General features: G+C 35.8%; 1 protein-coding gene across 2 annotated transcripts in view; it reads left to right on the top strand.

Moving 5' to 3' along the window:
* The window catches only part of LOC126284855 (UDP-glucosyltransferase 2-like), a 64405-nt gene that overhangs the window by 11310 nt on the left and 40057 nt on the right, over positions 1-13038 (top strand). For both annotated transcript variants that reach the window (XM_049984088.1, XM_049984087.1), the window contains exon 2: positions 2401-2461. In XM_049984088.1, the coding sequence (XP_049840045.1) occupies positions 2401-2461 (61 nt within the window). The remainder of the gene's footprint in view (positions 1-2400; positions 2462-13038) is intronic.

Below are 13038 nucleotides of genomic sequence, written 5' to 3'. Positions count from 1 at the left end.
TGCCCCATTAAGCAAATTACGGGTGTAGGGATATTTCGAGCTCGTACTTCGACTCGGTACCTCAATTCTTTCAGAATGCTTTTTAAAGGAAGTGTCAGAAAGTTGACCGGGCAGTGCACCCTTGTGAGTGTTAAAGGTACACGACACAAAACCTAAGTAATATGATACTGCGAATGAGTGGTGGTTCTGACTTCCAATAAACGTTTCTAGCGTTGGGGATAATTTATAAACAGGAAACCAAACGCAAAAACTTGAATAACACGTTTATATATAATAAAGTAAGTAAAAGTAAAAAGTTGATACAAAATACGCGGATAATTTTTCTCAGTTTTATGTTGTAGCCGAAACAGTCTCTTGTTTTACGTCGGAAACAACATTTATTACGAAAATTTAGATTATTAGAATATAAACCACTCACACTCCTCTTTAAATAGTTTGTATTTTATGAATCACTGACGACGATAATGCATACTTGCATTATCAAGTGTTCTTTAAATACATACGGAAGTGATGGTCTTAATATGATGGTCTGTAATTATGATCAGAAAAATTATAATACATTCGTTTGGTCTTTTTACCTTACATGTAATACCGTTGCTGCCATGCCCTGTATGTTTGAAGAATTGTTTCTTTCTCCTTAGTTGTAGGCTGGAGACGTATATCTGAATTTAGTCAGTTTTTGTATGCCATTTTTCTCTTGACAGCTTGGGTGACTGTGGATCAGCGATTTACATATTTACATAGTGGTTACCAATCTAAAAAGTCATGTGCGGAAATTGGTATTTCATTAGTGTTTTATGTTTGGTTCTAATTATGTTTTTACCTAGAATCTATTTTAGTTTTCTTTGACTTTTTTGTGTTACATTTTTATTTTTCCATAATTACTTGTTATTGTCTATGATTTGTGATGTTTTCGTATTGTTATGTCTTTATTCCATACTCTTCATGTTATCACTGTTACAACGGATATGTTATTTAGTGTGCCTGATTTCTTAGTTTACCGGTTATCTTGATTTACAGTGTGAAACTCTGAAGAAAGTTTTCTATGTACTTTCTGTGCTTTAGGTCGGTTTGTTCATTCAGTAAATTTGTGGGGTTGCTGTATGCATGTGAATATATCTCTATTTCCTCAAGGATGTTCATAAGTGCTCCCTTTTGTGTAATATGGTGGCTTTCTAATGCTTCGCTTATGGTTTTTACGTCTTGTGTTCCTATTTGTAGATGTTGAAAAAATGTAAATTTGTTGTTTTCGCTTTCTATGGTGTGCTCTTTCCATCTAATGTTGAAGTTTCTACCGGTTAATACTATGTCGAATTCGTGGCATGTGTTACATGAAATTTTGTAAACGCCAGGGTTGTTGTGTGTGGGAATTTTCGAGCTGTCATTGTGGATTTTGTGTTTGAGGCCGTCTGTGTATCGGTATGCAAAGACGAGGCAGGTTTTGTTTAATAATTTATGTTGTGTGCGTGTTTAGTGTTATTTCTTTATGTATGTTGGGAATTTCTGGTTATGTTTTCCTGTAGTATAATTGTGTTACAATTTTGGGGTCATAATTATTTAGCTGAGCTATGTATTCTAAGATTTTTATTTCCTTCCGAATCGCTTCCTCTTCTAGTGGCAAGTTTATGAATCTGTCAAGCACTGAGTGGAAGAATGCTAGTTCGTGGGCTTTGAGATGACATGAGTGTGCACTGATAATGCAGTCTCTTGGGGCAGGCTTTCTGTAAATTTCGAAGCAATGTTTTTTGTTAGTGTTCTTAACAGTTAAGTCGAGAAAGTTAATTGTTTTGTTAGTTTCGTGTTGTATGATGAATTTCAGTTTGGAGTGTAACTGAGTCGGTGCTTTATGCAATTCGTCCTTGTCAGTAAGGTTGCCTTGTATAGGCATTAAAGTGTCATTTACCTCTCTGTAGTAGTACGTGATTTTTTGATTAATTGCGTTTTTCGTTTTAAAGAATTTTTGTTCCAAGCTGTTAAGGAATATGTCAGCCATGGCTCCAGCAATCCTACATCTCATTTCGACTCCAACTTTGTGTGTATATATTTTATTATCAAACTCAAAATAATTTTGGTGTAATAGAATTTTCTGGAAGTTTTGTTCGTTGCAAAATTTCTGTAGGGCCTTGTATTGACATTTTTCTGTATTTGAGTAGGTTTTGTTCTATGGTATCTATTGTTTACTGGCTTGTGATGTACGTGTATGGGTTAGTAATATCGAAAACAGAGGTCTTGCATTTGAGGGTATTTAATACCTTTGATGTTTTTAGTTGATGTTCTAGAATTACTTATTGTATATTTTTTGTTATATCTATAAAATTTATTAAGAAAGTTGTTTCATTTCTTGCTTGTGTTAACATTCTCTATTACAGAATGTGCAGCAATAATATTTTTCTCTCTTAGGCCGTCAACACACTTTTGGGCTCCTGAGATTCATGGATATACATGTTCTTTATCCTATTCTGTGAGTATTGTCCAACACGCTTTTATGGTTTTATTGGTTTTGGCTACAAATTTGTTTGTTGTGTTTCTACTGATTTATGTTATATCATTGCCAGAAAAGATATTGTTGACTTTTTGTATGTAGTCACTTTTGTTTATGGTAACTAGACTATTGCCTTTATCTAATTGCTAGGCCATCACTTTTCCTTCATTTTCACTAATTTGGCGTAGTGTTTTATTATGTGAATAGGTATTGTAACTTTTCGTGATTTTGAGCTCTCTCTCTCTGTTGTGTTCTCTATTTCGATAGTAACTTCATTCTGTTGTTTTATAGGTAAGTTTGCTAAGTCTAGTGCTACTCTGGCAGATGCTATTAAATGTTTTTGTATAGTATTATGGGTTCTAGACCAGATAGTATACTTAAATCCTTTATCCAGTAGTTTTTGCTCCTCCTCACCGAAAGTAATTTCAGTCATGTTAATGATTCTTCTATCAAAACTGAAAGGAGATATTATGTTGATAGTTTTGGCAAAGGGGTGTTGATTTTCCATGAGGCGTTTGATTTTATTTCTGTGAATAAATCTGATGTGAGTGCTGATGTTATACACACAGGTATTTACAAAATGTGACATGATGTCAAAAATTAAAGAAGTAGTATTGTTAATTAATTTTGGGTGAGCCACATACATATCTTAATTTAGATGTTCCTTATAAGATAGTTTACTGTTAACTTCTCGTTGGATCTTTAATTTTGCACCACATTGTCTGAGGTCTGGTACCAGCCTTGGTTCTCCTGAAATCTTGATGTTGATGCAGGGCAGAATGAGTTTCTTCTTTAGACAAACCTTACTAAATTTTGCACTTTCGATGAGTTCTATCATTTTTATTCTTATTCTTTATATTTCTGAAAGTTCCCCATATTGGTGTATGACATTAAAGTCAATAACTGTAGTGCCTTGTGGCCCACAGTGCAAAATACGTCTTGTAATGACATGTTTATTATGAATATAAGCCAGCTACACTGCTCTTTAAATGGTTCTTATTTTGTAAATCACTCACGATGACCCCTTTTCGGCATACTGCCACCATCAGGTGCTTTGTAAACAAGTAAGCAAGTGATGGTCTTAATGTAATGATCTGTAACTACGATCATAAAAGTTTTAATCATTCGTTTGGTCTTTTGCTTCACATGTAATGCCATTGCTGCAATGTCCTGTCTTTTTCTAGAATTATTACTCTCTGCTTAGGTGTACACTGCAGACATATATCTGACTTTAGCCGGTTTTCATGTATGCTTTTTTCTCTTGACAGCTTGGATGACTGCAGATAAGCGATTACATTTTTACATAGTTACAATATAAATAAGCGATGTGTAAAATTATTTTTTTTATTTTCTATATGTTTGGTTCTAATTACGTTTTTGCCTGGAATTTGTTTTGTATTATTCGAGATTTTTTTGTTATATTTTTATTTCTTCATAATAACTTTGTTATTGTTTATGATCTGTGATGTTTTCTTGGTGTTATGTCTTTATTCAATAGTCTTCATATGGTGTATTCCGTGTAAAATAGGACACACTTATGATTTTTAAAAATTTAAAATTTGGTACATTTCATATATTGTTTGAAAAGGCTGGATATTGTATGGAAACAATGGTTTGTTGCCCATTATTGCTTTCTCCCGTATTATGTAGGCATTTTTATAAGGCCACATGTTTTTCATGTGATAAGAGTGTGAACTATTCAAGATTTTGGACCTTCATTTCAACAACTGTCAGGTAATAATCGCTATATCATTATTTATATTACAGTTACATACCTTAATGTTTGCATAAACAATACAAAGTTGAAGTATGTAAATTATAGGTCAGGATAAATAATGTAATACAACAGCATGAATTTTCATGTAATATGAGTCACTTTCATGTAATTAAGTTTTTATATTAAGAGGAATGTACGAGCTAACTTTATCTTGTTCCGTAATTTACTTCTTTGTGTGAATGTGTAACTAGTATCACTATTAAAAATTTCCCAATTTCAAACAATATTGAAAAAACAGAAAATTAAATTTTTGTAACGTGAGTCACATAATCTGAGTCATTGTTATATTTTTGAATTGTTAAAAAAGGAATATGCTCTGAACAGGAGCAGAAAGACAGAAAAAGAGAAGGTAAAAGTTAAGGAAAATGTAAAAAATTTAAGAAGCAGCATCTTGAAGAAGCTAGGAAAAGTCAACAGCAGGAGAAACAAAAGTTGCTACAGTTGAGTCAACATAAGCAACAACTGTTATTAGAAGAAAGAAGAGCTAAAACTAGGGACAGAGTTAGAAAACATAGGCAACCTAAGATGCAAGATCAGCGGCCTAGTGCAGCTGGTTTGTCGACGTATGAGTGACATAGTGCTCTGGGTAATGCCACGGCTCGAGCCAATCGTTTCTTGCCATCTTCAGCACGGCATAAAGTCGTTGTTGTTCATACGTTTTTCAGTGACTTGTGTGGAAATTCACGTGATGGAAAATCGCAAAAATCCAGTCATGGCAGCAGTCCACAAAATAGAGGCTTTAGTTGTGAAACTAGACACTTGGTAACGGGTTTCTACTGTCGTGATGACGTTAGTCGCCAGTCACCACACAGGAAGGACACAATATTGATTAGAGAAAATAATGAGAAGAAGACAGTTCATATTCATCACTTAGTCGTGTCCATCATGGAAACAAATGTGGCTTTCAAACAAGAACATCAAAAATGTTTCAAATGGCTCTGAGCACTATGGGACTTAACATCTTAGGTCATCAGTCCGCTAGAACTTAGAACTACTTAAACCTAACTAACCTAATGACACCACACCAATTCATGCCTGAGGCAGGATTCGAACCTGTGACCATAGCAGTCCTGTGGTTCCGGACTGTAGCGCCTAGAACCGCACAGCCACCGAGGCCAGCAAACAGGAACATCCTGAATTTCAAATTGTGATTTCTAGTTTTGTAGAAATATGGCAAATCTACATTTGCAGAAATATGGCAAATCTAAGTTTGCATAAATATGGCCACTACATGTTCAGTTAAGTAGCAAACTACCTCATAAGGTATGTTTATGTAAATCTCATGAAAATATCATAAATGCTATCAGCAGCCCTCATAAAAAAACATGATAATATTCCAGCTTACAGCAACACATTTCTATCAAATATCATACACCAGCCACCCAGTGAGTTTTGTTGGCAGAATGAATGTGACACTTGTCAGAATAGTAGAGACTTGAACAAACCCTATGAAACTGACGAGCAGAAATTATGAATTTGTAATGGTATGTTTGGAAATGCAAGAAAATGGCTCTAAAATTGTTAAAGTCAACGAAGAGGGCTCTCCAGCTGATCAGTGAAATACACAATTTCCATAATCCCTCAGTTTCTTCATCACTGCTGTACAAAAAGAGCTCAGTCTGCATCTTATTATCAGAAAAAGGAAATGGTACTGAGACAAGATTCAAAGGAGCTTACATTGCTGCATATTGATTTTGCTGATATTATACTCGTGTTTATCAAGATGAGGTTCACGCTGGCCACAAGCACAGATAAGTATTTTCACTGGGTCACTGTGGCATTCAGGTTCTCATCACCCAATCGTTGTTGTTTCGGAAAACTTAACCCATAACAAGGATACTGCGATTGCATACATTAGCAAGGCACTGTGAACTGTATCTGAAAATGTGAAGCTAGTTTCAATCTGGTCAGAAAGATCTGATTCGCAATTTAAAAAACAAATACATTACTGCTGCTGCATCTGAACTTCAGTCATTCCACAATGTGCCAATCTGTTGGAACTTTTTTCCTACATCCCACATTAATGGAGCTATAGATGGAATTGGCGCAATTGCGATGTAAGTAGGCTGTTAGGTTTTTATATTGGTAACGCCACGTAGCGCTCTGTATGAAAATCACTAACTGTGCTGTGTGTAGTCTGTGACTGGTGGAATTGTTAGAATATTCGCTATTGTAGTGTTGGGCAGTTGGATGTGAACAGCGCGTAGCGCGTGGCGTTGGGCAGTTGGAGATGAGCCACCAGCAGTGGTGGATGTGGAGAGAGAGATGCCAGAGTTGACGTGTGACTGCCAGAAAAAGGAAATTTGTGAAGAGGTGTTACGAAAAGGTGCGGCCAAACTTTCAGGAAACATTCCTCACACACAAATAAAGAAAAGATGTTATGTGAACATGTGTCCGGAAACGCTAAAGTTTGGCCGTACCTTTTTGTAACACCATATATATATATATATATATATATATATATATATATATATATATATATATATATATATGTGTGTGTGTGTGTGTGTGTGTGTGTGTGTGTGATGACTTTTGAACACTATTAAGGTAAATACATTGTTTGTTCTGTATCAAAATCTTTCATCTGCTAACTATGCCTTCCATAGTTAATGCCTTCAGTAGTTTGAATCTTTTATTTAGCTGGCAGTATTGGCGCTCGCTGTATTGCAGTATTTCGAGTTACGAAGATTTTTGTGAGGTAAGTGATTCATGAATGGTGTAGGTTATTGTTAGTCAGGGGCATTCTTTTGTAGGGATTATTGAAAGTCAGATAGTGTTGCGCTAAAAAGTATTGCGTGTCAGTTTAGTGATGATCAGAATAAGTAAGGAGAGAACTGTCTGAGTACGTTCAGTGTTACTCAGCTGTCTTTGTATCAAATAAGGTAGACGTTTACTAGCACAGGCATTCATAATTTTTCCAAGGGGAAGTTTCATATGTCCACCCTACCAGGATACGAACCTGGAATCTTCTGATCACTTACCTCACAAAAATCTTTGTTACTCGAACTACTGCAATACAGCGAGCGCCAATACTGCCAGCTAAATAAATGATTCTAACTACTGAAGGCACTAACTATGGATAGGCATAGTTAGTAGATGAAAGATTTTGATAGAAAACACACAATTTATTTACCTTAATAGTGTTCAAAAGTCAACTGTAGGCTGTATATGCTCATATAAATTCATGAATTCATCTTTACAAATTTCATTTTTCTGGCAGACACATGTCCAGATCGTCCGCTTACAGCAACCTTTCAAAATTCTGCCATTTCTCTCCCCACACCCACCACTGCTGGCGGCTCACCTCCAACTGCGCAACGCTACGCGCTGTTCACATCCAACTGCCCAACACTTAAATAGCGAATATTCCAACAATGCCAACCAGCCGCAGACTGCACACAGCGCAGTCAGTGATTTTAATTCAGAGCGCTACGTGGCGTTACCAACATAAAAACCTAAACAGCCTGCTTACATAGCCCATGCTCTCCACAAAAAAATTTACAAATTGTTTTGGGCAGTGCCCAATACCGATTTGCAAAATTTATTCGTAATTACAGTAACAAATACATCAAATGCACTCACGTATCGATACAATGTTGGTCAAAAGCAAAAAATTGTCCTCACAGTCCATAAAAACAGTCCTGATCATTAAACACAGTAGCCATTGCAGTTTTTTTTTTTTTTTTTCAAAGTCTGAGCAGTAAAAGAAAATACACACGGAAGTAGTGGATTTCCCTGCAGCCTTGAAGAAGTGGTGTTGTCCTTCCAATGGAAAGACTGTGCTGACCCTTGACATGCAGGCAGATAATGGGCCACAACAGAGCAAACCCACAGCATAGTCAGTCGAAGTTTTGAAGAATAATGGTAGGTAGGTCGTCACAGAGCAGACCCACTGTAGTACTGGTAGAGGTTATGGTATTGGTGGGCCACCAAAGGTGCAGACCCACTATTGCCCTTGCAGAGATGTCCAGCAGCTGCACAATCACCATCAAAGAGTGTTGCGGATAGCACAGCAAGTACATAAACCACTACTTGTGCACTCACAAACTTTTTGGAATGTCCTTAGAACCTTTTTTTAACTTCTCACATATTGTGCATATACTATGGCCAAACAGAAACTTGAGCAGTGAAATAAAACTTAATTTGAAGAACTGGTGTCTATACAATTATAAATTCACAACATAAGAATAAAATTACAAAGATACAAAATACATCACCAAAGAGTATAATAATACAGATAACTTTTGTAGTAATACAAGCCTTACAAAAGAATAGAAATAAACGTATATGTCAGTGTCAGGAATTATGACATAAGTAAATAAATTAGAATATTCAAACATTAATCTGACGTATGATCATTAAAGGAAAACAGAGCATATAATATCCAAATATTTTTCCTAAGTATTTGAGGACAAGAGTATTCATCATAATAGTGAATGTAGCTAAGTATTATAAAAATTCTACAACATAACTCTTATCAGATAAACACATAAAGACAGGAAGAACACAAATACATAGTGGAATAACACAAAAGGAAAGGACAGGGCTTGTTTTCAGTGTAACATTTGGTAATGCAGTCCAACCCAAAACTTCATTCCATAGATCTTTCCTCTTATTTCAACATTTGTTCCCACAAAAAATATCCTATCCAAACATGCTTTCTGTGTTTGAATATTTACATATGTCTTACCTCATTATTTATTTTCCATTATCTTACCTCATCATTTGTTTCCAAGAAAATTCTACCTAAACCTGTTGCTCCTAAACCCTACTTTTTTGTTCATATCCTCTTTCAAAATAATTATTCTTCATTGTACACTACGTTTTGGCTAAACCTTCTTCTTATACCTTGTCAATGCATTTCTTCCAATTCATCACAACCCATTCTCTCATACAAGGTGTTACAAAATGGTATGGCCAAACTTTCAGGAAACATTCTTCACACACAAAGAAAGAAAATATGTTGTGTAGAAGTGTCTGGAAACGCTTACTTTCCATGTTAGAGCTCATTTTATTACTTCTCTTCAAATCACATTAATCATGGAATGGAAACACACAGTCACAGAACACCTTCGTTCTGGAAATCTGTCTCGATACAAACGTACCGCGCCACAGCTACTGCCCCGTGCTAATCCATACATCAAATGGGCATCTGCCAACTCTGCATTTGTAAAAATTGCACTGACTGCAAAACCACGCTCGTGAAGAACACTAACCTGTTGATGCTACGTACTGGTGTGCTTGATGCTAGTACTGTAGAGCAATGAGTGGCATGTCAACACAAGCACCGAAGTCAACATTACCTTCCTTCAATTGGGCCAACTGGCGCTGAATCGAGGAAGTACAGTACATACTGGCGAAACTAAAATGAGCTCTAACATGGAAATAAAGCGTTTCCGGACACATGTCCACAAAACATCTTTTCTTTATTTGTGTGTTAGGAATGTTTCCTGAAAGTTTGGCCGTACCTTTTTGTAACATCCTGTATAGCCTACCCCCTCTTAAGCTAACTTAAAATCTACTGGGCTCAGATATATATGTACTATAGAACGAGGCAATGCAGCAGCAGAAGACAATTAACAGAAACAGCAATGACAAAAAAATGCAAATTGGCAAAGCAAGCAGCTTTATATGTAAATTAGCAAAGCAATCAGAACATTACCACTAATGTGAGCCAATGTGCCGCAACAAGAAAAATAAATCAGTATTAAAACTGGCTTACAGAGTAATACAAAGTGAAATTTAGTAGGGTATGCCTGGCAAACAGCAGCAGCAAATGCAATAACTTATACCTAAAAATGACAAAACTCAAGCAGAAAACCTAATAAAGTAAAAATAGGAAATATCTATTTACACCTTAATACCTATGTCACATCTTAGCACTGGAATGATGGATCACAATAACTTATTCTACCACACAAGTTATCGAGTCGTTAAAAGAATTTTGTATGCAATTCCTGTCACAGGAAACGTCTATCTGTGCTCCCTTTTTTTAAGAAAGTAGATCATAAAATTATTATTTAATGCATCTGTAGAAAGAAAACATTTCTATTAGTACATCTATTACATTTTATTTTAACCAATGCTGCAGGACAGCTAGAAACTAGATATGATACATAAAGCAAGGCATGAAACGTCATTCAATAGCCACATGACATTTCGTAAGGCAGTAAAAAAAAAAAATCTCTCAACTAGACAGAAAGTCATAATCAGGTGTATAGACTCAAAATATTTCTCATTTTTTCATTAGGCGTTTCAGTAAATATCAGAAAGTACAAGCTCCAAACTTCAATCATATGTTTTCAAGTATGAGCATGTTGTATTTGCGATGCTTTCTACAAAGAAATGTCAATAGTGAGGTTAATGGCCTCTCTCTTTCTCCTTGTGCCTCTGAAAGGTACTCACTAATTGCTTTTTTCCAGGTGACTGTTGCACAGCTGGACCCCCACAGTGCATTATGTCAAGGTCACCTACCTTCCTTACAGAAGTATTTGCGACAGCAGTTTCCGCTACAGTGACAGTCTCATACATATAAAAAATTTCACAGGTTGAGAATTTACATTACAAATGTGTAGAAACAAAATCCCATAAATATAACAGTGTCCAGCATTGTGATACACTCATGCATGTACACACATTTCATAACTCTTAAAGTACGATTCTTTGTTTCCAACATCCTTTTCACAAACCAGTGTCCCTAACCTCTTTTCATTAGTCATATACATATAAACACAATCATATTCCTCATATAGCATCGTCTTATTGTTCATAAACATATATCAACAGCATAATACACATTGTCATCGCACTAATAATATCATAACACCTCAGTCAAATATCAAAAACGTCGAAGCTTTGTTCAATAATTTCAAAACCTAAGAAAAATTCTCTGCTCATTTCAATAGTGTCATCTACCTCAAATGCACTTAAAAATCATGATCCCATACCAAATATCTCATACAAAGCTCTCATAGTGTACAATGGTTCCAAAAGAATATGAACAGTTCACAAAGTACAGACAAAATACAATTTCATAAGTGTAAATTCATTGATGTAGTAAAAAAAAATGTTTATCTCTCAGTTAAATGATCAGATAGCTGTGTAATTCTGTGTTAAATAAATGTGGTACCGATGTGTAAAGTTGTATAAGCAAACACCATGTTAGCTAGTGCTCCTGGCGCTTGTGACACGCTTAGTACACAAAGTAGGCGTGTAACCCCTGAGGATTAATGTAATTATACCCTCAGGTGTTACAGATTAAAGCAATGGAATGAAATGTATCACCGAAAACCTTCTTTGTAGCTTTGTAATTCAAAAATCTTTTAAAAAAATGTTTTACCAGTAAGTACAAAAATTGATCACTCAAATGTGTGTCCTGTAGCACTAAACTGTGCTTCTTGCTGTAAGATAATTTCTGTCATTACTTAATGGTAAAAATGTGCCAAGTGTCATAATTATCGTCCTCAGTAAGCAAAGTTCTGCAAAAGTCAATGTACTTACCTCGTCATAAACAAAAGTGAAATGCTATGCGTGTAGATATTGTCGTTATTACACTTAGTGCCATGATCAAGAAAGTACTATACTGTAATGTATTGTTGTGCCACGGGAAAGGCTGTCTCATTGTAACTATGTCATAAAACTTACTACTACAACATGTTTTACTTTCCAGAATAATACAGAAAAACTGTGCAGATAAAAAACAAATACAGCGCAAAAGCAACGATGTAAATTGTGACACTCATTAATAGAGTCGTGATATAATCGTGTAGCTGTCAAACAAACCAAATACTAAGTCATCTGTAATCCCTCAGAAAGTATTTTAAATCCAGAATGTATTTTCAAGTAAACCAAAATGTTGCATTAAATTCTCATTAGCAGTATATGTTCTATATATATATATATATATATATATATATATATATATATATATATATATATGTGTGTGTGTGTGTGTGTGTGTGTGTGTGTAAAGTATGTGCAGTGGTCTATCAGAACATTTGAAGACTATTTACAACAAATCATATATCAAATTGAAGCCAAAGTAGCCTAGTTGTTCTTGCAAATGTTCAGTATGTGCACTTTTAGTTATACGGCACTCATCCAACCTGAAATCCATTTCTTTCCGCGCTTTGGGTAACCAGCCAGAAGAACGGAAGTAAGTTCTGCATCTCAAGTCTGGCAAATCATTAGGCAGTGGAGGTACGTAGACACGATCTTTCCTAAAGCCATTAAAGAAAGAAATCTCATGACGTGAGATAAGGTAAAGGTGGAGGTCATTGGAAAACATCTCTATCGTATTCACTATTGCTAGCAATCGAGCGGTCAGGGACTTCGACATATGGCCACTCTCGTACAGAGAGATGCCGGTGGGGAGGGACTTCATCTTCTTGCCAAATACAGCTTTGAGGTTCGCCTTCTGATTTCGGAAACAGCCACTCTTGCAACATATACAGATAAGCCAAGCAACCTCTTTTACTGTAGGTTCAGCGAAAAAAATAGCTTGACGTCGGGACACACCGCAGAAAATGATTAATTTTGGGAAATACCTTTGGTGCTGTAGAATTTCTTGAGCGTGTTCTAACCCCGAATACGAATATTTCGGATATGTACCTTCCCAATTACATGAAAAGTTTTCATATCTCTGAAATCACACGGCCAAGGAAGTCGTCCTCCCACTACGACACTAAACTTTCAACGCAACGCACGTTGAACTGAAATTACGGATTCACCCTTAACAAACACCGGAACATAAGACGGTTTAAACTCAAGAGGCACAATT

Source organism: Schistocerca gregaria, chromosome 8 (genome assembly GCF_023897955.1).
Source record: "Schistocerca gregaria isolate iqSchGreg1 chromosome 8, iqSchGreg1.2, whole genome shotgun sequence".
Taxonomy (NCBI): Eukaryota; Metazoa; Arthropoda; class Insecta; order Orthoptera; family Acrididae; genus Schistocerca; species Schistocerca gregaria.
This window is presented reverse-complemented; position numbering and strand designations above follow the sequence as displayed.